This window comes from Rhinopithecus bieti, unplaced genomic scaffold (assembly GCF_001698545.2).
Source record: "Rhinopithecus bieti isolate Rb0 unplaced genomic scaffold, ASM169854v2 scaffold_32081, whole genome shotgun sequence".
Classification (NCBI taxonomy): domain Eukaryota; kingdom Metazoa; phylum Chordata; class Mammalia; order Primates; family Cercopithecidae; genus Rhinopithecus; species Rhinopithecus bieti.
This window is the reverse complement of record NW_016814436.1, coordinates 308,670-332,865: the sequence shown is the minus strand read 5'-3', so window position 1 is coordinate 332,865 and position 24,196 is coordinate 308,670. Positions and strand designations below refer to the sequence as shown.

At 46.8% G+C, this 24,196-nt stretch overlaps 1 protein-coding gene across 1 annotated transcript in view; it reads left to right on the top strand.

The window, feature by feature from the left end:
- ZFHX3 (zinc finger homeobox 3) overlaps window positions 1-24,196 on the top strand; it is a 173,301-nt gene that overhangs the window by 52,525 nt on the left and 96,580 nt on the right. The window contains 1 exon segment of the mRNA XM_017850814.1: window positions 15,883-16,114. Within this exon segment, the coding sequence (XP_017706303.1) occupies window positions 15,883-16,114 (232 nt within the window).

The window sequence follows — 24,196 nt, the reverse complement described above, 5'->3', positions numbered from 1 at the left end:
TGTTCTCACTGCAGAATGATGTGGCTCCTGTGTGTCAAGCCCCAGGGAGGAGAGTACAGCATCCCTGTCCTCAGGAAACTTCCAGTCTTGTTGTGGGGTGTGCCACCTACATAAAGTAGATTACCAGCACTCAGGGTGGCAGTGCCCATAGCCATGCCGAGAGCCCAAGACTTGGAGTTCAGAGGAGAAAGGTTCGCTGCAGACAGAAAAAGGGTGGGAGGTGAGATGCTTAGAAAGGAGGATAGAATTTGGAGGAGCAGGGGCTGGGCACAGTGGCTAATGTTGTAATCCTAGCACTTTGGGAGGCCAAGGCAGGCGAATCACTTGAGGCCAGGAGTTTGAGACCAGCCTGGCCAACATGACGAGACCCTGTCTCTACTAAAAATACAAAAATGAGCCGGGCGTGGTAGCATGGGCCTGTGGTCCCAGCTACTCGAGGCAGAGGTGGGAGGATCACTTGAGCCTGGGACTCGGAGGTAGCAGTGAGCTGAGATCCTGCCCCTGAACTCCAGCTTGGGTGACAAGAATGAGGCCCCATCAAAAAAAAAAAAAAAAAAAAAAAATGCATTTGGAGGAGCTGGCATGGATGTGTGCACAGGAGGAAGTGGCCTGAGTCAGCACCTGTGTGCATACACACCCACAACACACACACACACACAACACACACACACAAATAGAGGAGACCTTTGGAAACAAGAGAACTGGTAGAGCTGCTGGCTGGAGACAGGGGTTGTACAGGGGAGTAATGGATGATAAAGACCCTGTAGTGAAAGGCCTTTCTCACGTACAGAGAATGATGAGGATAATTTTTAGAGATGATTGACGAGCACTCATTTTGGGGAGAGATAATCGTAGCTGTAATCGTAGCTACTCCTGTAGATTACTCCTGTAGATTAATCCTGTAGATTACTCCTGTAATCGTAGCTACTTAGGAGGCTGAGGCAGGAGAGTCGTTTGAACCCAGGAGGTGGAGGTTGCAGTGAGCCAAGATCGCACTACTGCACTCCAGCCTAGGTGACAGAATGAGACTCCATCTCAAAAAAAAAAAAAGAGAGAATGCTTTGTGGTGGGCCCTGATAGGGACCACCTTTGGTGTGGGACCCCCCCCCCCCCCAGTAAAGGAGCCACAGTTTTAGCTCAGGTGCAATGCATAAAGGCTTCTAGGCGGAGGTGCCACCAGCCTGCTGTGGGAGATGTGTGGCATTTCAGCATGAGTCAGAGTTATCTGGGAGGGTTTCCCAGCAAGAAAAGGCGCTGAGACCAGAATGATCAGAGTTGGTGGGGAAGGTGGGAACTGACACGAGTAATTGCATGTGGAATGTGGAATGGAGCGGAGGATTGAAATCTGAGATGGGGGAAGTGAATTTGGACTGGATTAGATAGGTCTTGAAAGGCAAGCTAAAGACCCAGGACTAATAATGGAGCCTTAGAAGGATTTTCTTCATTTGTTCAAACTTTCAGCCCACAATTTTAATTTTTTTTTTTTTTTTTTTTTTTTTTGAGACAGAGTCTCGCCCTGTTGCCAGGCTGGAGTGCAGTGGTGTGATCTTGGCTCACTGCAGCCTCCGCCACATGTGTTCAAGAGATTCTCCTGCCTCAGCCTCCTGAGTAGCTGGGATTACAGGTGCCCGACACCATGCCCAGCTAATTTTTGTATTTTTGGTAGAGGTGGGGTTTTGCCATGTTGGCCAAGCTGGTCTCTAACTTCTGGCCTCAAGCGATCCACCCACTTCGGCCTCCCAAAATGCTGGGATTATAAGTGTGAGCCACCACAATTTTTAAGTCCCTGCCATGGATCAGGAGCTGTGCTGATAACTGAGGGGAGAAAGATTCGACTTGGTCACAGCCTGTGGGATGCTGTTGACGGTGTGGTGGAGGAGCAGAGGTGGTTTGCAACTCGCACAGCATAGGAGCTGCTTCCAGTGGGCCGGAGGGCCCAGAGGAGGAAGCAGTGGAGCCTGTGGCTTGAGGACAGCTTTGGAGTAGGAGTGGCCTGTGAGCTGGGTCTCTGCATGGGGCAGGGATCTGATCTTTCTAGCTGTATATTTATTTTCTCTTAGTCTGCTGATCCCTTAGAGCTTTCAAAAGACCCAGTTATTTTCATTTTTACTTCAATCACAATATGAGACCGTTAACTTCTGAAATTCAGTAGTGTGACCCATTTCATGATCTTTCCCAACTAATAAAATAGAGTTGTCACAAGGGCCTCTGTGTTGTTTTGGTTTTATTTTTCCCAGGGGCCTTGCATTCTGGAGCAGATGGGTGGTGGGCTAGAATAAATAGTTCCTCCTCTGAGCCAGACTTCAGTAAAAATAGTTCCTAGCTACATCTTGGGCATCTGGACTACTTCTGATACAGAAAGGTCCAACTCTGTGTAACGTACAAGAAGGTTATCTCTACTAGAAGCCTGCCCTGTCTGACCCCCACTGTAAGACGATGGTCACCAAGTAAGCTTGCCTCAGAATCGCCTAGAAGGCTTGTTAAAAGCCAGATTCCTGGCCCCATCCCTAGAGTTTCTGTCCATCTGGACAAGGTCTGAATTTGCACATCTGACATTCCCAGAGGGTGCTGTTGCTATTGGTTGAGGAGCCACACTTGGAGAACTCCCTGCTCTAACCCAAGCATAAAAGGAACTGCTGGATTCTTGGGACCTGCCCTTGGCATGGGCCTTTCTCGACGACCTCCACAGTGGGCACCCTCCTTGAACTCGCAGCAGGAACAAATGCACAGCGGCCTCTGAGGAAGGGAAGATGGTGTCCCAGGTTCCCCATAGAGCCCTCTCTGGTTATCCTGGTGAGACCTCAGACTCCTGCAGTGCCGGGCTAGGTGCAGTTGCATTCAAGACTCTTGACTTCTCACATCCTCATCTGGAAGGAATAACCATTCTGAAGACCAAGAGTTGGCCTCAGAAACTTGGACATCAGCCTCAGAGTGGTGGTTTTTGTTCCTGTTCAACTTTAGCCCCCGACTGGCCTGCACGGCTGTCAGACTTCGAAATTCAGCCTTGTCCCCCGTCTCTCTGGCTGTTTGTTCCTAAGCCCTTCCATGAAAGGCTCCTCAGCCCCCCATCAGCCCCTTTGTGCTCTGAAAACGGTGTCTCAAAAATGAGGGTGCTCATATTCAGGGACAGCTTGAGATCCTCTACCCCAGGGGATGCTCACAGGTCTTTGCGCTCAGGCCCATTGGAATGATTAATTGGTGTCCTCCACTCTGCCGGACAATTAAGGAAAGCAGGAAAAGGAGGGAAAAGTCTTCAGTGAGACCTAATTTGGCACCATGTTGTTTTCTGTTAATCTATTTTGTTTTCTGTCCGTCTGTCCCCAGGGACGGGTGCCTTGCTGCTTGCTGAAGCATGCATAACTAATGTCCTCATTAAGGGCTGATCTGTTTATCAGGGCCATTGGAGGAAGCCAGCCTGCCAAACCCAGGCGCAAGCTGGGGGCTGTTGCCTCCCTCTGGGCCTCAGCCCCACCTCATTAAGCTGGTCCGGGCTATTGATTGGGAGCCTGTGTTTGGAAGAGTCTTACTTACTCCATGCATTATCTTGACAGATTGATCAGACCTGATTGAGAACCTCTTAAAGGAACGAACAGCTGTAATGGGAAAGTTGGACTCTGTCATCCGTTAGGATGATTCTGGGAGCAAGAAGAACAAGGCTGACATCTTGGAGCAATTGTATTTACAATTAACATGGTTGAAAACGATTGCCTCTATTGATCCCCCCTTCCTGCAATTACAGCCCCATTGTTTACATTCCAGCACTTCAGTTATAAAAAGGAAATTCAATAATTATTGCATTATTTAAAGTTAAAGTGCCACAGAGTTTGCTGGCTGCGCTTGCTGGTTGATTTAACGTTCAGTAAAATCCATGCTGAGCTCTCCATCTTGAGGCCGAACAATATCGGCTTTTAATGAGACTTAAAAAGGGGGTGGGGGAAGGAGGGCAGAACCCAGTGCATGGGGTGTTTGTCTGGGTTATTTATGGGGGAACCCAAAAGCAGAGCTGGGAAATGAGCAGTGTCATCGTTTGCAGAACTGCGGCACTCTCGCCACGTGGCCGTCCATTCTGCACACAGCCATCTCCTGGCCTCTTGACGCAGACTCCGCTGTCCTTCCTCAAAGAACCATCTGTCTCATTTCACTGTCGGTCCCTTGCTTCCCTCCCACAAGTCTGTCTCTTTCAGCCTTCCACAAAACAAATGGAATTTAAGGAGAAAAAGTGAAATGTCTGCATCAGCCAGAGTGATCGACGCCAGAAGTGTTGATTTAGAGGGAATTTTTCTGCCTTGCCCCGTCACTTTCTCATTCTCTTTTAAGAGAAGAATAAAATAAAAAATCAAGCCCCTTGTACGAAGCAGAAGGCAGCCTTGTGGGTGTTGCACCGGCTGCCCTGTCTTCTCTCATAATGAAGGTGATGAGGGTATTTGTCAGCAAATAGTAGGAACTCAAGAGGAGCCCCTGGGTTTGACCACCAAATTCATGCTCTGCAGCAACAACCAGAAAGTTCAAGAGCATGGGAGGAATTTTAAAGAGCATTTTCTTCTCGCATTTGGTTGAAATTCTTCCGTGGGCTTGGTTCCAGCAAGACATCTGGGCAGGTGCACTCAGCGGGCTGCAGAGCAAGGGAGGAAAAAATGATGTCTCATGCTTTGCCATCAAGAGCCACACTGCCAGCGACAGCCCCGGGAAATTTTCGAGTGCAGGTGTGAAAGGGGAGAGGAAGATGAATAGAGCCAATTCTGACTTTTATGAAGTATCTGGAGCAGGCCAGTAGCGGGCAGCTGCTTCCGTGTGACTTTTTCATTAAGGAGGTGAATTCTTGTGTGCAGGCATTGCATGATTTATCAAGTGCAGTTTGCTAGAATTTAAGATACTCTTTGGGAAAAGCCAAGTGCAGAGATTTTTGGTCCTGGAAGTTTTCCTCCCTGCAACAGATCATCTCCATGTATTTCAACTTGGGTCCTTTTTCCGTGGCCATTGCTGTTCTGACCAGAGTATTTGTTCTCAAAGTGTGGTCCCAGACTGGCCTCATCATGACCTGGGAGATTGTTAGAAACGCAGATTCGTGGGGCTCACTCCCGACCCACTGAATCAGAAACCCTTGGGATGGCCCCAGCGATCTAGGGCGTAGCATGCCTCCCAGGTGCTTCCGATGCACGCTCGTTAGAGAACCACTGAGCTGGAACACCGGTGGCGTCATCCATCACCAAGCCCACCCGGCTGTACCTGCCCATCAGAAGCGACGAAGCAAGATCTGGACTCACAGTAGAAAGACCACGACTGTCTCAAATATTTGGGTAGTTCTTCACATGTTCCGAAGCATTTTCACATATGTGGAAATTTTCTCATGTGGTTTTAAGAATTGCTTTGAGGAAGGCAGGGTGAGTAAAATATCTCCAGTTTACAGATGCAGTAGCACACCTGTTTTGACCAGTAGACAGCGTGTTTTTTTTCTGCTGGATTGACGGTCATGGAATTAGAGATACAAATAAGCAAATTCTTGAGTGGATCTGGAGAATCAGGGAAGTGTCTCCCAGGCGATTCAGCCCAGCTCTTCTCCCTTCCCTACTCCTCACCTGGGGTATTGGCAGACATGAGAAAGAACGTGGTCCTTGCATTCAGTTATGTTTGGTGCCCAGATGGGCAAACAGACCCAGTAAACTTTTTTTTTTTTTTTTTTTTTTGGTGGCAAGGGCATGGTCTTAAGGTTTGGATTCGGGCTCTGCCTACACCAACAGCCTGACTTTGGCAAGTTTTGCACTTCTTGTAAGGGAGAAGGCAGCCCTGTGTGTGTTCAGTATCCTCTGTCCATGTCATAATTCCTATATGTCAGTTTCTTTATTGTCAACCAAGGATTCCCTTTTGGAGCCTGGGGAGGAGTGAGGGTTGGTTGTAAGGAGAGAAATATCAAATAGGTATGTTCAGTAGATGTTCATTTCCATCTAATGAAGATTAACTGATGAAAAGTAACATTACTAATAGCCTCACTTATTATGAGGGCTAACCATGTATCAGACACATTGTATGAAGCATTTTATGTGAATTATCCCATTGATTCCTCCCAGCAGTGAAATGAGGCTCTGTTGTTGCCCCTGTTTTGCACACAAGGAAACTGTATGTGACTTGCCCTTCGTGGCACAGCTGGTGAGATTCAGAGTGAGGGTTTTCCACTGGGCCACTTAACATAGAGTGCCCCACAAACCATCATTATTGGCAACAGTTTGACATGGAGTTGGATGAGCACAGGCTAGAGTAGTGTGTATATGGTGCTGTATTAGTTCGTTCTCACGCTGTTAATAAAGACATACCCATGACTGGGTAATTTTTAAAGGAAAAAGGTTTCATCGACTCTCCATTCAGCATGGCTGGGGAGGCCTCAGGAAACTTACAGTTATGGTGGAAAGGGAAGCAAACATGTCCTTTTTCACATGGTGGCAGGAAGAGAAGTGCAGAGTGAAGGGGTGGGGAAGCCCCTTATAACACCATCAGATCTCATGAGAACTCACTGTCACAAGAACAGCAGCAGGGGTAACTACCCCCGTGATTCAGTTACCTCCCACTGGGTCCCCACCATGATATGTGGGGATTATGGGGACTACACTTCAAGATGAGATTTGCGTGGGGACACAGCCAAACTGTATCAGGAGGCTTTTATTTTTGTATGGGGACTTAAATTTGGGAGAGCTGGAAAATAGTGCTAGGGAAGAAGTATATCTTACAAATGAAAGAAAGTTGCTGCTCCTGGTATGATATCCTAGTGAAGAGGTGATTGTCAGATTCTGGAAGTTCTAGGTTGTTTCTGAGAGTAGTCAGTTTGAGGTTAGCCTGGTGGGACCCACTTTGTTGTTTTCATCACCCACATACTCCCCTCAGCTTCTGAGCTCTGTGCACACTCACTCAACCATTGTGGAAACTAGTCCTCATTTTGCTTGTGACATTATGCTCTGGTAGGCCCCTTCCTCTGAGTCCTACCATGAAATTAGATGTAGGGGGTGTTCATTCACCATCATATGCATGCATGGCATTTACTATGGGCAAAGTGCCTACACACACTTTTTTTTTTTTTTTTTTTTTTGAGACAGGGTTAATAATTTGCTCCCATAATGGTAAAAATGCATGCCTGATAAATTTCCTCACCATGTATAAACAGTGTCTCCACACTCCTTTTTGGAGCTCTCCTAACAGAGGAAAGTGAAATCTATTTACATGGAGGCGTCGACATTCCACAAGGATCCATGTTTGTGTTTTTCCAGAAAAGAGTCAAAGCCAAGGCAGATACAACCTATAGACAGGTATAGACTTAGATAGTTATTTTCCTTCTAGAACTTACTGTTTTTCTCAGGGCCACTAATGTTGAGAATTTTGAATCAGGAAATGTGATTTGTGTAAGGGAAAAGGTAGAACGGGAAGTCTTCGCTCTGGCCTTGGATATGGAGAGCGAGCAATCATGGCTTGTTCCACGGCCTAAGGAGCCTGGCCTAGAAACCAGAAACTAGGTCAGAGCAACCCAAATGGATTGATCTAAGGGAACATTTTTACTTCCTTTTACTTTTTTCTTATAAATCATGGTTGGGGCTTCTATCTTATGGTGTCTGCAGGGATCCTACAATGAAATAGAACTAAATTAGCATGTGTCAAGGACGAGAGCTTGAGCAGATGAAAAGCCAGCATTGAACAGAATATACATATATATTTAGGTTGACCTTCCAGGAGTCTTCCTAAAAATGTGACATTACATTTGGAACTATAACGCGATCTCACTGATTAAAAAATTAACCTCCCCCACTCCTGGTTGCATTACCCCTGGGAGGATTTTCTTTTTAATTTTAGGCATTTGAGGTGAACACCTGGGTCTGCAAAGTCTCATGTTCCACAACCCCCTGCAGTCTGTGCAGCGTAGCTTGGCGGCTGTGTACTTGGAACTTGGACTCAAGTCTCAGGCTCTGGTCCTGTTTCCTCCATGCTCAGTGTGACCTTGCAGGCTTCTTTGAGCTTTGGGCTCCTCCAAGGATGAAAGCCAAATGTGACCCACCTCATGGGGTTGTAATGTGGAAATTTAAAAGTGTGTGTAGGCTGGGTGTGGTGACTTACATCTGTAATCCTAGCACTTTGGGAGACCGAAGTGGGAGGATTGCTTGAGCCCAGGAGTTCGAGACCAGCCTGGGCAACTTGGCCAGACCCTCTCTCTACAAAAAATTAAAAAATTAGTCAGGCGTGGTGGCATGCACCTATAGTCCCAGCTACTCAGGAGGCTGAAGTGGGAGGATCATCTCAGCCTGGGGAGGTTGAGGCTGCAGTAAGCTATGATCGCACCACTGCACTCCAGCCTGGGCGATGGAGTGAGACCCTGTCTCAGACAAAAAAGTAAAAAGAAGTGTGTGTGTGTAGATGCTTCACCCACAGTAAATGCTCTGCATGCATATGGTGGTGAGTGAACACCCTCTATGTCTTCCTTACTTCATCTTATCAAGTTGAGGAATTAGCAGACTTACTGATCCCCATCTTCTCCACATCCCTCTCACTGGATTTGTTAGTGAGATTTCGTAATCCTCTCCCTGAAGGGAGAAGCTGAAGCTGTTGTGTGCTGTGGTTGCTGTCTTTCCCTGGAGAGGGGTGCTGTAACAGGCAGCCTCTTCCATCATGGGGCCTCCAGTTCTATGGACTGAGAAGAGTTACAGACAGGCTCGCCTGCCTGCCTTTGGCCTGACAGGTGTCTTGGGGGTTTTCCGGGACATTCCACCATGGGGTTTCTCCTCTGCTGGGCAGGAAGCACCTGGCATCTCCTGGAATAGCTGGCTGGCTCAGAGGGGCTGCTCTGGAAATGGAATTGCCCTCTGTGCCTGTGTGCACAGCACAGTGTGCCAAGAGAGCGGCTGCGGTGTGTTTATGGTAACAGGTGGTACTTCCCGAGGAAGCTTAGTTTGTGAATTGAGTGTGTTTGTGTGTGTGTCAGAATGTACTTTGTCTATTTCTACTTTAAAGGGGAGGCTTTGACAAAACCTGATCAATATTTTGCATTCCATGCATGAGGAACCAGATGTTAGAAGTTTCCTCTCGTTGGGGAGGAGGAGGGAGCTGGGGCCCCTCCAGATTTATAGAAATCAATGTTCCCTGACAGAAGTTGGTTAGTTTTCCTGGGAAACAAGTAACAGGAACACATTTTTTTGATTTTCACGATGAATTATTTTCTAACAAGAGCCCTCTTTTCGTCTCTTTGACTTTCAGTGTTTGACTAGGGTGAACGAGCACAACATACTAATGGGGTAGAATCCCACAAAGTCATGCAGCGGAGCCTCTGTTCTCTCCCTTCTTTTTAAATTATTAGTTTGCTTTTTGCACTTGGTGTTATGTGCCAGCCCATTTATCCGAGGTGCCTCTTGTTGCAGGGAGGGCTTTGCTGTGTTCTTCTCAGTGAACCAGACCTAGAAGGGAAGGCAAAGAGACGGATGGGGGCCGTGAGATGTTTCCATGTCAGAAGCATTGGAGTGTCATCTTCCAGCGAAACTGAGACGGGATGAACATTTTAAAGCATGAGTAGCCCTAATAGGATTAGGAAGAGGTGCAAGAAAAGGTCTATTTGACCGACGTGAGTGAGCCCTCGTATGAACCCTGGCTTTGTTTCCAGCCATAGCCATTGACCCCCTAACGTATGCCAAGTTTCCAGTGAATCCAGATGAGGACAGTCTGTTGTTATCCACTGCACAGCATTTGGAGGACTTGGAGATAGATAGTTGGGCTCTTTTTCTGCTCCCATTTATGACTCAAACTAGATACTTCCTTCCTTCATCATACTTCTCCAAGGTTTCAGAAAGTAAATTCAATTGCCAAGCATAGATGTTTCTTTCTGTGAGAGCTACAGTACCTTTGCAGTTCTTATGATACAGTCTTTTGCAGGTGCTATCTATCTGTCTGTTTTTATCTATCTATCTATCTATCTGTTTGTCTGTCTATCTGTCTATATCTATCTATCTGTCTATCTATCTATCTAGTCTATCTGTTTATGTAGTCTATCTAATCTATTTATTGAGACAGGGTCTCACTCTGTCAGCCAGGGTGGAGTGCAGTGGTGTGATCATACCTCCCTTCAGCCTCCACCTCCTGGGATCCAGTGATCCTCCTGCCTCAGCCTCCCAAGTAGTTGAGACTACAGGTGTGTGCCACCACTCTTGGCTAATTGTTTATTTCCTTTTGTAGAGACCGGGGCTCACCATGTTGCCCAGGCTGCTCTTGAACTTCTAAGCTCAAGTGATCCTCCTTCCTTGGCCTCCTAGTGTTAGGATTACAGGCGTGAGCCACCACGCCCGGCCTCCAGGTGCTTTCTAAACAAGCAAGTGAGTTGGAGTGGGGGTGATCAAGGAAAAGTATAGTTAGATTTAAGGTTATAGGGAGAGGTTGGCCCAACCAAGTGAGTTTGGGTAGACCTGAGTTCCCACTCTTTTTTGGTTAGCTAGGTTGACCTCGAGCTACTGGTTGGTCTTGCTTTCTCATTAGTAATCTGTGGGAAGATACTGGATTTTCTTGAGTTAGCGAGGAGGCCTCTGCGATTTTCAGTATTCCAGGAAGTATATTCTCAAAACAGTATTCAAGCCAAAGGGGGATGCCCTCATTATACTCTTCCTTGTGCTCTTGGAGTTGCTGCTGTCACTGCCTGCATCACCTGCAGGTTAAGTCCCTGGGGTTGGGTATATTCTGTGTGCATGTGTGTGCATGTGTGTGCCTGTGTGTGCGTGCATGTGTGTGTGCATGTGCACACAGTGTCTTGTGTTGTAGACACTTAGACTCAGACCGAAACAATCCCCCGCCAAATGGGCTCACCAGCTGGTTTTCTCTGGGTCTCCGGGTGGCATGCATCCCAGCACACTACCCACAGTTGGAGCTGTTGTTTTGTTTTCTTTTTAAAATTATACTCCTGACCCGACAAAGGAGAGTAGGTAGGAATTGTGAGCACAGAGTAAAGAAAATGGAAAAAGTAAAAACAGAACCCGGTTGCCCTCCTCCCCAGCGGGTGAGCTCTGTGATAGAGGCGGAAGGGGTTGGGGAATTCAGGATTTGCGTGGGAGAAAAATTTCCTGCCTGGCGAGGAGAGCAAGAACTCTGAAAGCAGGCAGCTCCTTTCTTGAGTGCACCACTGGGATTTGTGCCTTGGTGGATTCTTCATATATTACAGTGAATTTAATTAAATACATTGTGATCCCAATTGAGGGTATTCTAATTAGCTGGGTCAGGAACAAATTATTCTCCCTCCTCCTCCAAATGAAAACATCCACTCTTTTCTGCGGGGAAGGCATGTTCTTGGCTGACTGACTTGCCCCGTGGAGTGCTCATGGGCCTCTTAGCACACTCCCTATCGCTGCTTTTTATTAGGCAGGTTCCAAGGGTGGGATTCTGGGGATAAGGCCAGTGCCACTTGGGAGGAAGGGAGAGAGGATCTGACCAACAGGGTCAGGGGTTGAGCCGCTCAAGGCCTAGGAAATGGCCGAATGATGTGGAGAAGGTCACAGAGGTCAGGACCCTGCCGCTAGCTTTGGGTCTCTGTTTACTTCTGGTTGGACAACTTAAAAAATAACAAGACACTTGGAAAATCTGGGGAGAACAGGACTTGTCACATGCAGGTAGACATCAGTGGACCCAAGCAGAAGTTTGGGTTGGGATGTTAGGTTTATGCGCAACTGTTTCCTGGCAACCAAGATATAGTTTATTCTGTATGTTTTGGCTTTTTTTTTTTTTTTTTTATTTTGAGGCAGAGTTTTGCTCTGTCGCTCAGGCTGGAGTGCAGTGGCTCACTGCAACCTCCACCTCCCAGGTTCAAGCGACTCTCCTGCCTCAGCCTCCCAAGCAGTTGGGACTACAGGCATCCGCCATTACGCCCGGCTAATTTTTGTATTTCTGTAGAGATGGGTTTCACCATGTTGGCCAGGCTAGTTTTCAACTCCTGACCTCAGGTGATCCACCGGCCTCAGCCTCCCAAAGTCCTGGGATTACAGGCGTGAGCCACTGCACCCGGCCTGTTCTGGATTTTTTAAAGTATTTTGGAGAATAAACTTGGAATACAAAGCAAGCTTGGAATTTTGAATGAATCTTTCACGGAAGTTTCTAGGAGAGGACCCTAGGTGTGTTCATTCAACCAGGGTAGGTGGGAGCAGCCATGGCTCCATTTTCTTGTTTCCTCTTATTCTTTTCTCCACGATTTTTAGTGTATGCCCAGTTTCTTGCTAAAATGACTCTCAAAGTGGCAGACAAAAGAATTCATGGCAGTGTAAGAGATTGTAGTTTACCAACATGAGCTAGAGTGTGGTGTGGATTTTAGAATATCTTTATCATATCCTGTTTTAAAAGTGTGAGTCCCCGGTATGATGTTTATTTCAATCGGGAGTTTATACGGTCCTATGACCCAAAAGCCCATGGATTTAAGGACAAAAGACATTCGACATCGTATTTCCATGCAACTCTTTTGGCCACGTTATTCCTCTCTTCTGGCTCGGAGATTGAAGACTCCAGCCATTTGGAATAGAACTCTCACACATCCATATTCAAATTTGATGTTTGAAATTCAGTGCCTTATTGTGAGGAAATCCTGTTTCATAGGGAAGTAGTGGGGGATTGGAGGTAAGGCTTTAGTGATTCTTGATCTGATTTCATAGTTTATTCTACCTCCAAAATCTCTTGATGGAACGTATTTCTTTGAATTTCATGGCTGTTGTCTCTGCTATCTTTTATTCATTCAGTTTTAGTTGAAGCTTTAATGAATATCATTCTTTCCGTCCTGGTGACCTAAGACAGCAGTTCTTGGCTCCCTTACAGGTTTCCAGCTCCTCGGTTTTAGGACAAACTAAATGGAATATCCTGGAATATCCTGGTCCTGTTTGTGGCTTCTGAGTTCTGAGGGGCCTCGTGGAGTAGTTTGGGGGAAGGGATGTGGGCTAGCTCATCTTCTCTGTTCACTTCTGCCTGCCTTCTCCCCAGGATTGTAACCTCCAGAAAGCACTGCCTCAGCACATTGTGTCCTCCTGACACCCTCTGAAAGGAACCTCATCGCAGAGAAGGCAGTGAAGTTAAATCATTCTTAAAAAGCAGCTCAGAGGTCAGGCGCGGTGGCTCACGCCTGTAATCCCAGCTATTTTAGGAGACTGAGGCAGGTGGATTGCTTGAAGTCAGGGGTTCGAGACCAGCCTGGCCAACATGGTAAAACCCTTTCTCTACTAAAAATACAAAAATTAGCTAGGTGTGCTGCCTCATGCCTGTAGTTGCAGCTACTCGAGAGGCTGAGGCAGGAGTGGGCCAAGATTGAGCCATTGCACTCCAGTCTGTGCGACAGAGCAAGACCCTGTCTCAAAATAAATAAATAAATAAATAAAAATAAACAAAAAGCAACTCAAATTTATCTCCAGAAAAGTAGCTTTTATCACCAGTTGTAATTTTGCAATAGTTAAGATTGAACTCACTGGTTCTTCCAACACTTTCTTGTTGTAGAAATTTTATTTTGTCCAAGGTGCTGCATTTGAGTGTGTGAATCACCCATTTGGGGGGCAGAAGGGATTGTACTCTCTTGGTGCCTGTGAAGCTCGCTGCATTCTTATGTACACGTTGGCAAGATTTCCTATGGGATACTTGAGCCAGTTTATGTGATTGAGGACTTCAACCCTCCTCCCATGAGTTTTCTGTGACACTCAGTTGGTGCATTTGTATTTCTTCTTCCAGTGAAGTACAAACGTGCTTCTGGATTTTTCACACGTGATCAGTGAACACAGGACGTGTGCACGTCAGTACGTGAGCCTCAGGGCAGGGTCCCTTGATAGGAAGCACTCAACAGGGCCACTCTGGTATTTTCAAGATTGCATGGGGTGCAGGGCATTCTAACCATTCTAGCTTGTCAGTGTCTTGCATTCTGAGCTGGGCAAGGATGAGACATCCAAGCAGGACTAGAAACCATTATCCCGGCATAGACATCAGACAGAAGCAGTGTGGGTCAGAAAGGAGACAAGCAACATGGGCAGTTCCGTGATGTTTGTTGTGGGCCTGCCATGGCTCCAAGGGCCAGGTTTGGCTGTCTGGGCTGGGGGTTGGGGACAGGTGGTGAGGAGGAAAAAGGAAGGACACGTAATCACAGGAACACATAAAGCACTCACATGACCTGAATTTCCTCCTTCAAAAGGGTGCTGGGTACATGGCTGGAGGAGACAAGCCTCAGGTTCTACATCTCTCTCTGCCCCCAACTTACTGGGTTACCTTGGGTCAGTCATTTAAGCTTTTGGGGAGTGTTTCCCTTGCTTCATGTGTATCCAATAAAAGAATTCCCTCTTCCCCTAAAATGAATCATTGGAAATGAAGGAGATGGCCTTTCTACACCAGGAGCACATTCATTCTGTGTTAGTCAAAAAGGGTCCATAGCTTTCATTACATTCCCAGGAGACTCAGAAACATTGTGAGTTTTGTTCTTAGGTCACCTTTAAGTCTTCCTAGCCACAGAAGCCTGGGGTCTGCCACCTGTCTGCATGACCTTTTCTATTCTGATACCCCAGACATGAATCCTTTCTGTGCCTGCCTCCTGGGGGCTCTTAGGCTGCCATGCTCTGGGATCAACACTGTGTCTACTAAAAACAACAGAGGACGTAATTTGGATGGTCTCACCATCTGATACACCAACTTACCAATGATATTGGCCAATGATAAGCCGGGTGACTTTGAGATACTGACAGGGAACTAGTCTGGAGAAATTTATTTTTCTGGCATTTTTTAGTCTAGGGGAAAACCTAATTTGGGGTTCTCCCAGTAGACTGGTTTTAAATACAAACACTGGAGTTGTCTTGTGAAAAAGCCAGATACTAGCTCTGGCTCCATGTTCCTGACCTAGGGTGCCGTACAGGCAGGACGACCAGAGGCTATTACCTGAACCAGGGGTTGGCTTAACTTTTCCTGTCATAATTTAGTACATTTCTATAGTAACAATCTAGACCTTGTGGACTATACCATCTCTGTCACAGCTGTTCAACTCTGATGTTTCAAAAACATCCATAGACAGTATGTAAATCAATGGGCGTGGCTATGCTCCAGTAAAACTTTATTTACAAAAAACAGGCAGTGGGTTGAATTTGGCCTGTGGGCCGTGGTTTGCCAACCCCTGATCTAACAAGAGAAGGACACTTCAGAGAACAAAAGGGGAAACCTTTAACCTTGTGCCAGGAAAGGCAGTGTTGCACTGAGAGGGCCCATGTGATCAGGATTATCAACATTCTGAAAAGCCACATGGCAGGGGCTGTTTGGGGGAGACAGGAATGGGTATCAGCTTGCTGTGCCTCTTCAAAGAACTGCTAGAGAAGGGTACTCTGGGGAAAATAAAAACAACCCCTCTAAGGAGTCTCACAGTTGAAGACTACATTGGTCCATTACTGTGCTGCTACCAAGAACTGCCCAGGACTGGGTAATTTACAAAGGAAAGAAATTGACTCACAGTTCTGCAGGGCTGGGGAGGCCTCAGGAAACTTACAATAATGGTAGAAGGGGAAGCAGGCATGTCTTTCTTCACATGGCAGCAGGAAGGAGAAGTGCTGAGTGAAGTGGGGAAAAGCCCCTTATAAAACTTATCAGGTCTCCTAAGAACTCAGTAAGTATCACAAGAACAGAATGGGGAAACCACCCCCATGATCTAATCACCTCCCACGAGGTCCTGCCCCCAACACGTGGGGATTACAGTTCAGATTACAATTCAAGATGAGATTTTGGGTGGGGACACAGCCAAACCATATCAAAGACTGTCCTGTTTGGCTGTGGAGATGTGTCCCCTGGAGGCATGCCTCTGCCTGTGACCAGGATGGTGTGGGCTGATGCCAGTGGTGGCTTTGAGTGGCTTATCCAAGGCATGTCCTTCTCTTTTGTCCCTCGCAGCACCTGCAGCAGCATGAGAGTGGTGTGGAAGGTGAAAGCTGCTACTACCACTGCGTTCTGTGCAACTACTCCACCAAGGCCAAGCTCAACCTCATCCAGCATGTGCGCTCCATGAAGCACCAGCGAAGCGAGAGCCTGCGAAAGCTGCAGCGGCTGCAGAAGGGCCTTCCAGAGGAGGACGAGGACCTGGGGCAGATCTTCACCATCCGCAGGTGCCCCTCCACGGACCCAGGTGAGTGGTCTTGCAGGCGCGGGAGGCCCAGGTTGGGCCTGGGTGTTCACCTCCTTGAGGCCTCCTGAGGACTTCTGTTTGAGGGAGACATTACTGCTTTAGCTGGTCCTCATGTTCCTTACTGACTTCACAGGTGAGCACTGTGTTTTGGAAGGAACGTGCAGGGATTGTTGCCTGCCTGCCTTTCTTTTCCTTTTCTTTCTTCTTCTTCTTTTTTTTTTAAAGGAACTTGGCAGCACTTTTCTTGGAGCAAGGCTCAGTCTTAGGAAAGTCACAAGCTACTACCCAGGGAGCAAGCCAACAGAAGATATTCTCTATTCTAAGATTCCTCCAGTACATACTTTAGATTCAATTTATTGGTTCAGATTGACATAGCAAATCCTACATCGTGTGTCCTGCTCAGTATTAAGAGTAGACAATTTGTGGCCTCAAAGTCTGGTCAGTAAAATTGAACTTTAGAGAGGAGTAAAACAAGTGCTTGTTATAAAAATTTCAGTTGTATTTGGGAATGATTCTGGCTGTTTCTTGGGTCCACGCTGCTTGCTACTTCAATGCGTCTAGACCTTCTAGTGGGAGCTCGCCTCGTTTCTACCTCCCCATGTCGTCTCCCTGCAGCCACCTTTTTCCCCACTTCCCTCCCTCCACCCATGACTCCCCCTCCCATTGGGACTTCATTGGGTAGAATCACCTCCTCTTTTCTATTTTTTCCATCTTCCAGTCTCTTGTGCTCAACTTAGATGCATAAGACAGTCACTTGCCTCTTTCGAAATGAAAACTTTCTAAGAAAAGCTCTCCTTTCATCCTAGGTCCCATGCTTTCTCTATGACAGAATCTTCCAGATTCTTAACAGAATCCTCTGACCTGCTCACCTCTATTCCATGTCTCAACCTCCTACAACCCATTTCCTCTGTCACCAAGCCACTCTTGGGAGGGTGCCGCTGATCTTTGACTGACACAGCCCAGGAAGCGCTGGGCCTGACTGTTTTCTGTTTGCAATGTTTGAAATTGTTGCCCAGCCCTTTCTTGAAGCTCCCTTCCCTTCCCTTGCCTTCCCTTGGCTTCCAGGGCGTTTTCCTCTTCTCCGCCGGCTTCCCTTGACAGTCTCCAAGCCTGACCCTGGCTGGTGGTTCTCAGCCTGCCCCATGTGCCTGGGCATCGGGCACTGTGGCTTGGTCCTCGGCTCTCAGCCTCTTGAGCTTTGATCTCCTGGTGCTGCCAAATGCCCTTGAACAGCTTCCTGGACGCCACTGGCCCCACCTCCCAGATGCTGAGCTTCCTGGACATCTCATTGGTCACACCTCCTGGACCCCTTGCTCACCACTCTCTCTGCCACACTTCTTTTTCCTTTTAATGACAGCTTGTCTAACGGCCCGGCCAAGCCAGAGATTCGAGGCCACTCCTGGTCCCTCAGTCTCCCGCAGTGTCTTCTCAGCCATTCAGCCATCATGGGTGTGTGCAGCTTTAACCTTAATATAATAAACTTACACGTTTTTATAATTTTTAAATGCAAAAGTTACATAAATTATATGAAGAAGAGCATGCCCCTTTCCCATCCCCTTTTCCAGGGGATCAGCTTTCGGCTTTCAGATGTTTCTTTTGTTACTTATTTCCATGTTTCTCCTCATGCTTCTACGACTGTATCTTGTTTTTAAGTTTTAGATGTTAACTCTTGACTTTCTACCCGGGCAGATGAGGATTTCACTGGTGTGCTGTTCCACAAACCCACCTGCGTATGCACCTACACCCATACCCCAACCACAAACTCACTGAGATGGCACACACACCAGCCCCGATACCTCATAGACACACATTCTTGCACCTGTGCACACACGCATGCACGCACGCGTGCACACACACACACTTTCTCTGCATCCTACACATTCCATCGACATTCACATACACAGCCCACAGATAAGACACCATATCCACATACATTGTATACACCCACACACACCCTGTATATGCTCACACACCCACACAAGCCATATACTGCACCCACGCGCCCCATCCGCGTGCACCTCCCCCACATACACTGCACCCCCCACATGCAAACATCGTAAACTCATAGACTCTGTACCCCCACACACCCCACACACACTGACAAGCACCCTCACTCTACCCACAAATACACAGGCACTGCCCCGCACACACCCGCACCCCCCATACCCCACTTGGACTCCCTCCCATTCCCCACTTGGACTCCCTCCCGTTCCCCAACCCCCTCCACACTCAGTCCTTCCTACCTCCACCTTCTATTATGATTAAACAATAATTGGGGATTATATTAATATTCAGTGTTTTCATTATTATAACTATAAATATTAATCGCAGCTGAGCCACGTAGAGTTTTATAATTTCATTTACCTTCTTGTACAACTTATTGTCTTCTCTGGTTTTCTAGGTACCTATGATTAATTCATGGCGAAACTTACTCTGCCAGAAGTAGACATTTCCTAATCTCTGAACGCTCTGCTCTATCAGTTTTTCTGTCAGCTTCATTTCCTCCTGGAGGCATCCCTCCTAAGCCCCTCCAAAGCCCTCTGCCCACCTGCTCCTCTCCGGATCATCCGACTGCTCCTTCGCTGCCTCCTCATATATATGAAACAGCAATTCCCAAATGATGGGATAGGCCACAATTCAAGAATTTTTCTCCCAGCTAGAGTGGTCGAGGTTTCGACAGTCAGTAGGAATCGTTTGTTCAGGAAAGGGCTGTTGGGTGCTGGGGTAATTTTTGTCACTTGAAGGTCACTGCAAGACTGTCTCTTGCCATGTGTTTTTCAAACGCCTCTTCTGGTTAAAGTTGAAACACCTTAATTGGTGGAGCTTCTGCTTTGCCTCTGATCCCATCCATCTGCATGGGAGCACTCTCAGGAGTGAGGGATGAGGACGGGCCTGAGGCTGAGGCCATTGGGCCATCTAGCTGTGGGGGAGCCCGTGCCCCACCCTGGGATTGTGGCCTCCGTTTGATCCGCTGCTCTGCATTAGGGCACTGTCCAGTCATTCCCCGGATTCTTTTTCTTTCTACCAACACACCTAGACCTGTTTCTTGCTCAGGGTTTGTGTTTTGTTTGGGGTGTTTTTGTGGCCAGCTCTGCAAACATCATTGTTTTCATCGTCTGTTAAAACCTGGTCCATTTCACCCCTCAATTCTTTCTTTCACTCTGCTCAGAATTCCTTTTGTATTGAGATGCCCACAGTAAACAGTCTACAACTGCCACTTCACCCGGAGTCTGTGGCCTGGAACAAACGGTTCCCCGTTTTGGAATGTGGTGCTTCCGTGGATGCAGGCCGGCACCAGTGCCTTCGAGGTTCCTCTCATTTAGTGTGTGCTACGGGTTTTTCCCCACGAGAAGCGTGTGAGCAACGTCAGTGAGATGATGGACTTCCCTTCCGTATTTCAAGATCCTTTGGGATTGGCTTTGACCTGGAGTCATGTTTTTGTTCTCTCCCCTGCTCCCTCCCCACGCCACACTCTTCCCCTCCCACACACAGGCTCCAGTTCAGTCCATACTACTGATGACAAAAGGGACAAAGTATTACGTATTATTTATTCATATTGACATTAACAAGAACTTGGTTCTGTTTTAGGAACCACTTTAAGAAAACTCATCTTAAGATATATCCTCCCTCTCCCCAGGGGTTGGCTCTTCAAAACTTGAAAGGATATCTTCAAGAGAATGGATGTTATGGACCTGGTAGAATTGAGACGTTTAAAATGATCAACTTTAAATTTTGTAAACATCGACTTTATAGACTATTCCCAACTCTGTCCTCTATAACACAAGGGTCAGGACATGATTTTTCAGCTAGAAATGTCATCCTGTGGCATCAGGAGCATTAGGAAGTCCTAGAGCACCTTTTGGGAGCCCCACCCGGTCTGACCAGAAGCTGCCCATCCAGAGCTGTGCTGTCTCGAGTTGGAACTTCTGGCTTTCTGTCATCATCCTGCTAAGTGATGACATTCCTTCTCCTTTCCTCTTCTCCTCTGTTGTCCACGTGCCACAGAATATTACACAAAACCCTTCAGAAACAACTCCCTGTCCCTTCTGAGTTCTGGACCTCATCCTCAGTCTCACTTCACCACCTGCGGGTATCTAGATGTCTCCTCCTAAGGCAGGAGGGGTGAACTCCACAATAGTTTCTGCCCTGTGGATGACAAAAAAATATCATCTATTCTCAGTTTACCTGTTATTTAAGTCACTTGTTTGCCAATTGGTCCAGTTCATCATGTAGCCTGCCAACCCATGTGAACCTGTGGGTCTGGAGGAAGGAGTCAAGGTAGAAGAAATTGCAAAGGTAGAAGAAATTGCAAAGGTCTCCTCCGTCCCTTCAGAATTTCCTGGTGGCAGCCAGGATCTATATCTGCCATGACTGGTTATGTAATCCTGTGAGAGGCCTTGTGGTTGGGCACATACATCTAAGTCCTGCCCTGCACCAGAGGACAGAGCCTTGGCCGCCAGCTGAGTGCTAACAGTTAGGCTGCTGTGCCCGTGTGGCCCTGCCGTGGTGGAGTTCTGCCCTTATGTCAGTGGGCAGGCCGCGTCCTGTGTTAAATTGTCTTTGGTTCAGTGTGATGGTCTTTGTCGTTACACTTTTCCACCCTTACCCTACAATAGACACAAGCACGCATGCCTGCTGGGGCCTTCCTGTTTTAAAAATGGCTTGGAAATACATCTCTCAAAGACAGTAACTCACCAGGTGAGGTTCTTCTTCCAACCCCCACAATTTATTTTATTGGCTTGAGTGTTTTATCTGCAAGACCAAGTAGTCTCTGGAGTTGGTTGGGATTTGGTCTCGGCATTTCATACTTACCCACCCACAGGTAGAAGCCACTCATCAATCACTGGCCGATGCCCTGGGCCGGAGCCCTGAGTTGCCGGCAGCTGCCATTTGCTTCCCTAGTTGACCAGAAGCTCTTGAAAAATGGAGAGCTCTCAGAGGTGGGTCATGTGGAGGATCAGCTTCCCTGTTTGCTTATTTAAAAGGCATTTCTGGCTCCTGGGTGAAACTGTAGTTAATTTCATTCTATCAAGTGCCCTGGGCTTTGAGAACACAGGCCCTTTGTATTTCTGCTGTCAGCCTTTCTCCTTCTCTTCCTCCTCCTGTTTTCTCTCTTCCTGGCCTTGTCCTAAGTACTTTCATGTAGACATAGACCTCCAAATTTTACATGCATGTAATTAAGTTCAACAATTCTTTACTGATGACCGATTACATATAAGGCTTTTTCTGAGGTGGAGAGCATAGCTGATCACTGATGCCTCCTCTGCGCTCTCAGTATGGACACACTGATGACTAGACCAGCTCAGGCATTGGAAGTAACTGGACCCGGACTCAGTTTACAGAGGGCGCATGATGATTCAGAATTTAAGAGACTTGTTTTGCTTGGAGCAAAAGCAGTATCCCCTTTACAGAGACATCTTTGGCATTCACAGTAGTGAATTTCTGGGGCCAGAGAGGTGCACACAGTTTGCCAAGTGATAGTGTGGTTTTGGTGACAGCCTTTACTGCAACACTCACTGGCCTCATTTGATGGATCATTTTTTAAACCAAGTTTCAGGGTGTTCTGCTTAACTTACATTGCTTAAAAGACCAAGAATATATACTGTCTTCAGCTTTCTTACTTGGTTTTGTTTTATTTTCAAAGTTGGTGTAAGGCTGCTCTCTAAATATAAAGTATATCTTTTTTTTGTAAATAGCTAAATTATATGCAATTTCAGTGTAATTTTTCTGATAGCACTAAAATATGTTGTGGCCAGCTCTGAATTTCTGAAATATTGTTTTTATAAAACCAGCACACCCATACTTTTTTCTCCTTTCCTTTTTACTGTACTTCTTGTTGACCGGGCTTGGGGAAGGTATAGGAACTTAAAGTATTTTTAACTCGAGAAGTTAAATGTAAAAGTGCATCAAAACAAATGGGGGTGCCTGAAATTTTAAGTGTTTATGGAGGCATGGAGAAAATATGACTTTATCTGTCTAAAGGACATTCCCTGATGAAGGACTCTTTGGACAGGGATTGTAAATTTCAGCATGCTTTTTAGAAAGATGCTTCACAATGCAAGGGTAAAGAGAGGTCATTATGTATGAACATGAAGAGAGAACATAATGTTGTTAAATGAAAAATGAGTTTACAGGATAACATAGGTTGATTCCTTTTGTAAGTATTTTCTTACAGCTCTAAAATAATCATTCAAGCAAGGAGTTTGTGACTGGTGTCTGGCTGTTTTGGGGATGGGATGTATTTATATGGACTAACAATGTCAGATGTGTGGCACGGGCTCAGATGGTGGTGGTGTTTGTTGATAGAGATTTTAGCAAAATCACTAACAGGCTACCGAGAAGTAAATCTTGGTTGTCTTTTGTTCATGGAGGTGTTTTTTATTTGCCAGTATTCGTAGTTTGATCACTCTGTGATTCTCTTGCATTTTGCATTTACATAGAGAGGACAGGAGTAGTTCTCAGGGTGTACACTGTCTTGTTTTTCTGTTGGAACAGAGTTCTTGATTTGCCTTAATTAGTCCTCTAACAATCTACAAAGGTCAGTGCCAATTGCCTGTTCATTTACATTTGTAATTGTGATGGCTTCTGATTACGTATTTCTTGTCTTAGTCCTTCCTAAGTACATGCTAGTGTGTCCTCCCCCATCCGGCCCCCCGCAACACACACACCCCAGAGTGGTGTGAAGGCCAAAAATCTGACTCCTCATAGATGAAACCTTTGTAGCGACTGCTCAGCCTCACTGGAACTTCAGTGTCTGTTCTGGAAAGCCATCTTGGAGAGGCTATTGCTTCTAAGTTAGGGATATAATGAAGCCAGAATCAGGGAAATTACGTCGATACCAGGCAAGAAATCCGAGAGCCATTATCTAGGAGCCTTGTTGAACTGAGTAATTAAGGGCAATTAAACTTTTCTGCTTGCTCTCTGCAAAATATGCTAATGATCTGGTCTGCTGGAAAGTGGACATACGCAGTGCTGTTTCACTGCTGTCAGATGCTGCTGGCCTGTAAGGTCTCCTGGAGAAGGTGTGGTATCACCAGGATGGACAGGTGGGCAGTGGGCTGAGCGTGCAGCCTCCCACCCAGCCTCCTATGTCCTGGCTGTCTGTTCCAGGACTTGCACCTGTTCACCAGTTACCTAGACCTGGCTGCAGTGGCCTGGGCTGCAGTGATTCATATTCACTCATTCTTTGATATTCTAGACCCACCATTCATTCGTTGTGTTATTTTTCTGAGATGATGAGCTCCCAGGGTTTTGTGCGTGTTGTTTCAGCATGTGACGTTGTGGCATCAGCTGTACACTGCCCTTCTGGTTAATGTTGGTCTTGGTCAGGGTCTCCAGGCTGTCTTCCATGCTATCTTCATGAGTGGGTGGCAGTGCATGCCTAACGCTGCCCGCTGAGAGAAGCAGTGATACTGTAGCCTCTCACTGCTAGGGACGGTTTTTTTTTTTTTTTTTTTGCACAGCAAAAAAGAAAAGGAAAAAGGGGTACCTGCTGGTGGTTCCTGGAATTAGGAGAGACAGTATATGGGTGTGGTTGTGTGTTGAGGGGTGAGCATTGGGCAGGGGGTCCTCTGTTTACGGATGTGAGCATGCCAGAGACCCCCATTGGCTCGTCAGAGCCCAGTGACATTGGGACCCCCAAGGGAGCCACAGGACATCATGTCATACCAAGTGTTCTTTTTGTGAAACCCTTATTTTCAAACATCCCAAGTCACCTTCGAAAGGTATATCCAAGAAACTTGACAATTTGAAACTCTGCCCTAGACTGAATGTGGATAGCTAGCCAGTGAGTGGGTGTTTGTGCTGGGCTGGGAGTTGGGGGTTCTGTCCCTGGATTTCACCGGAGGGGAGAGACGTTCTAAAGCCAACTGTAGCAGAAAGTGGCAGCCGTCCTCTGCTGTCTCCTGCCATGTGTGCAGACCCCTCCCATATGGATCCCCCATCCTAGCCTCGAGTTCACACTTTCTCCATTGCCTGAATGGATGTTTCCAGAGAAATAACGATTTGTACCTGTACCGTCTTTAGTAATGTCCAAAGAATCCATTTCTAGGGCTACTTACATCCTATATGAAACTTGTTCCC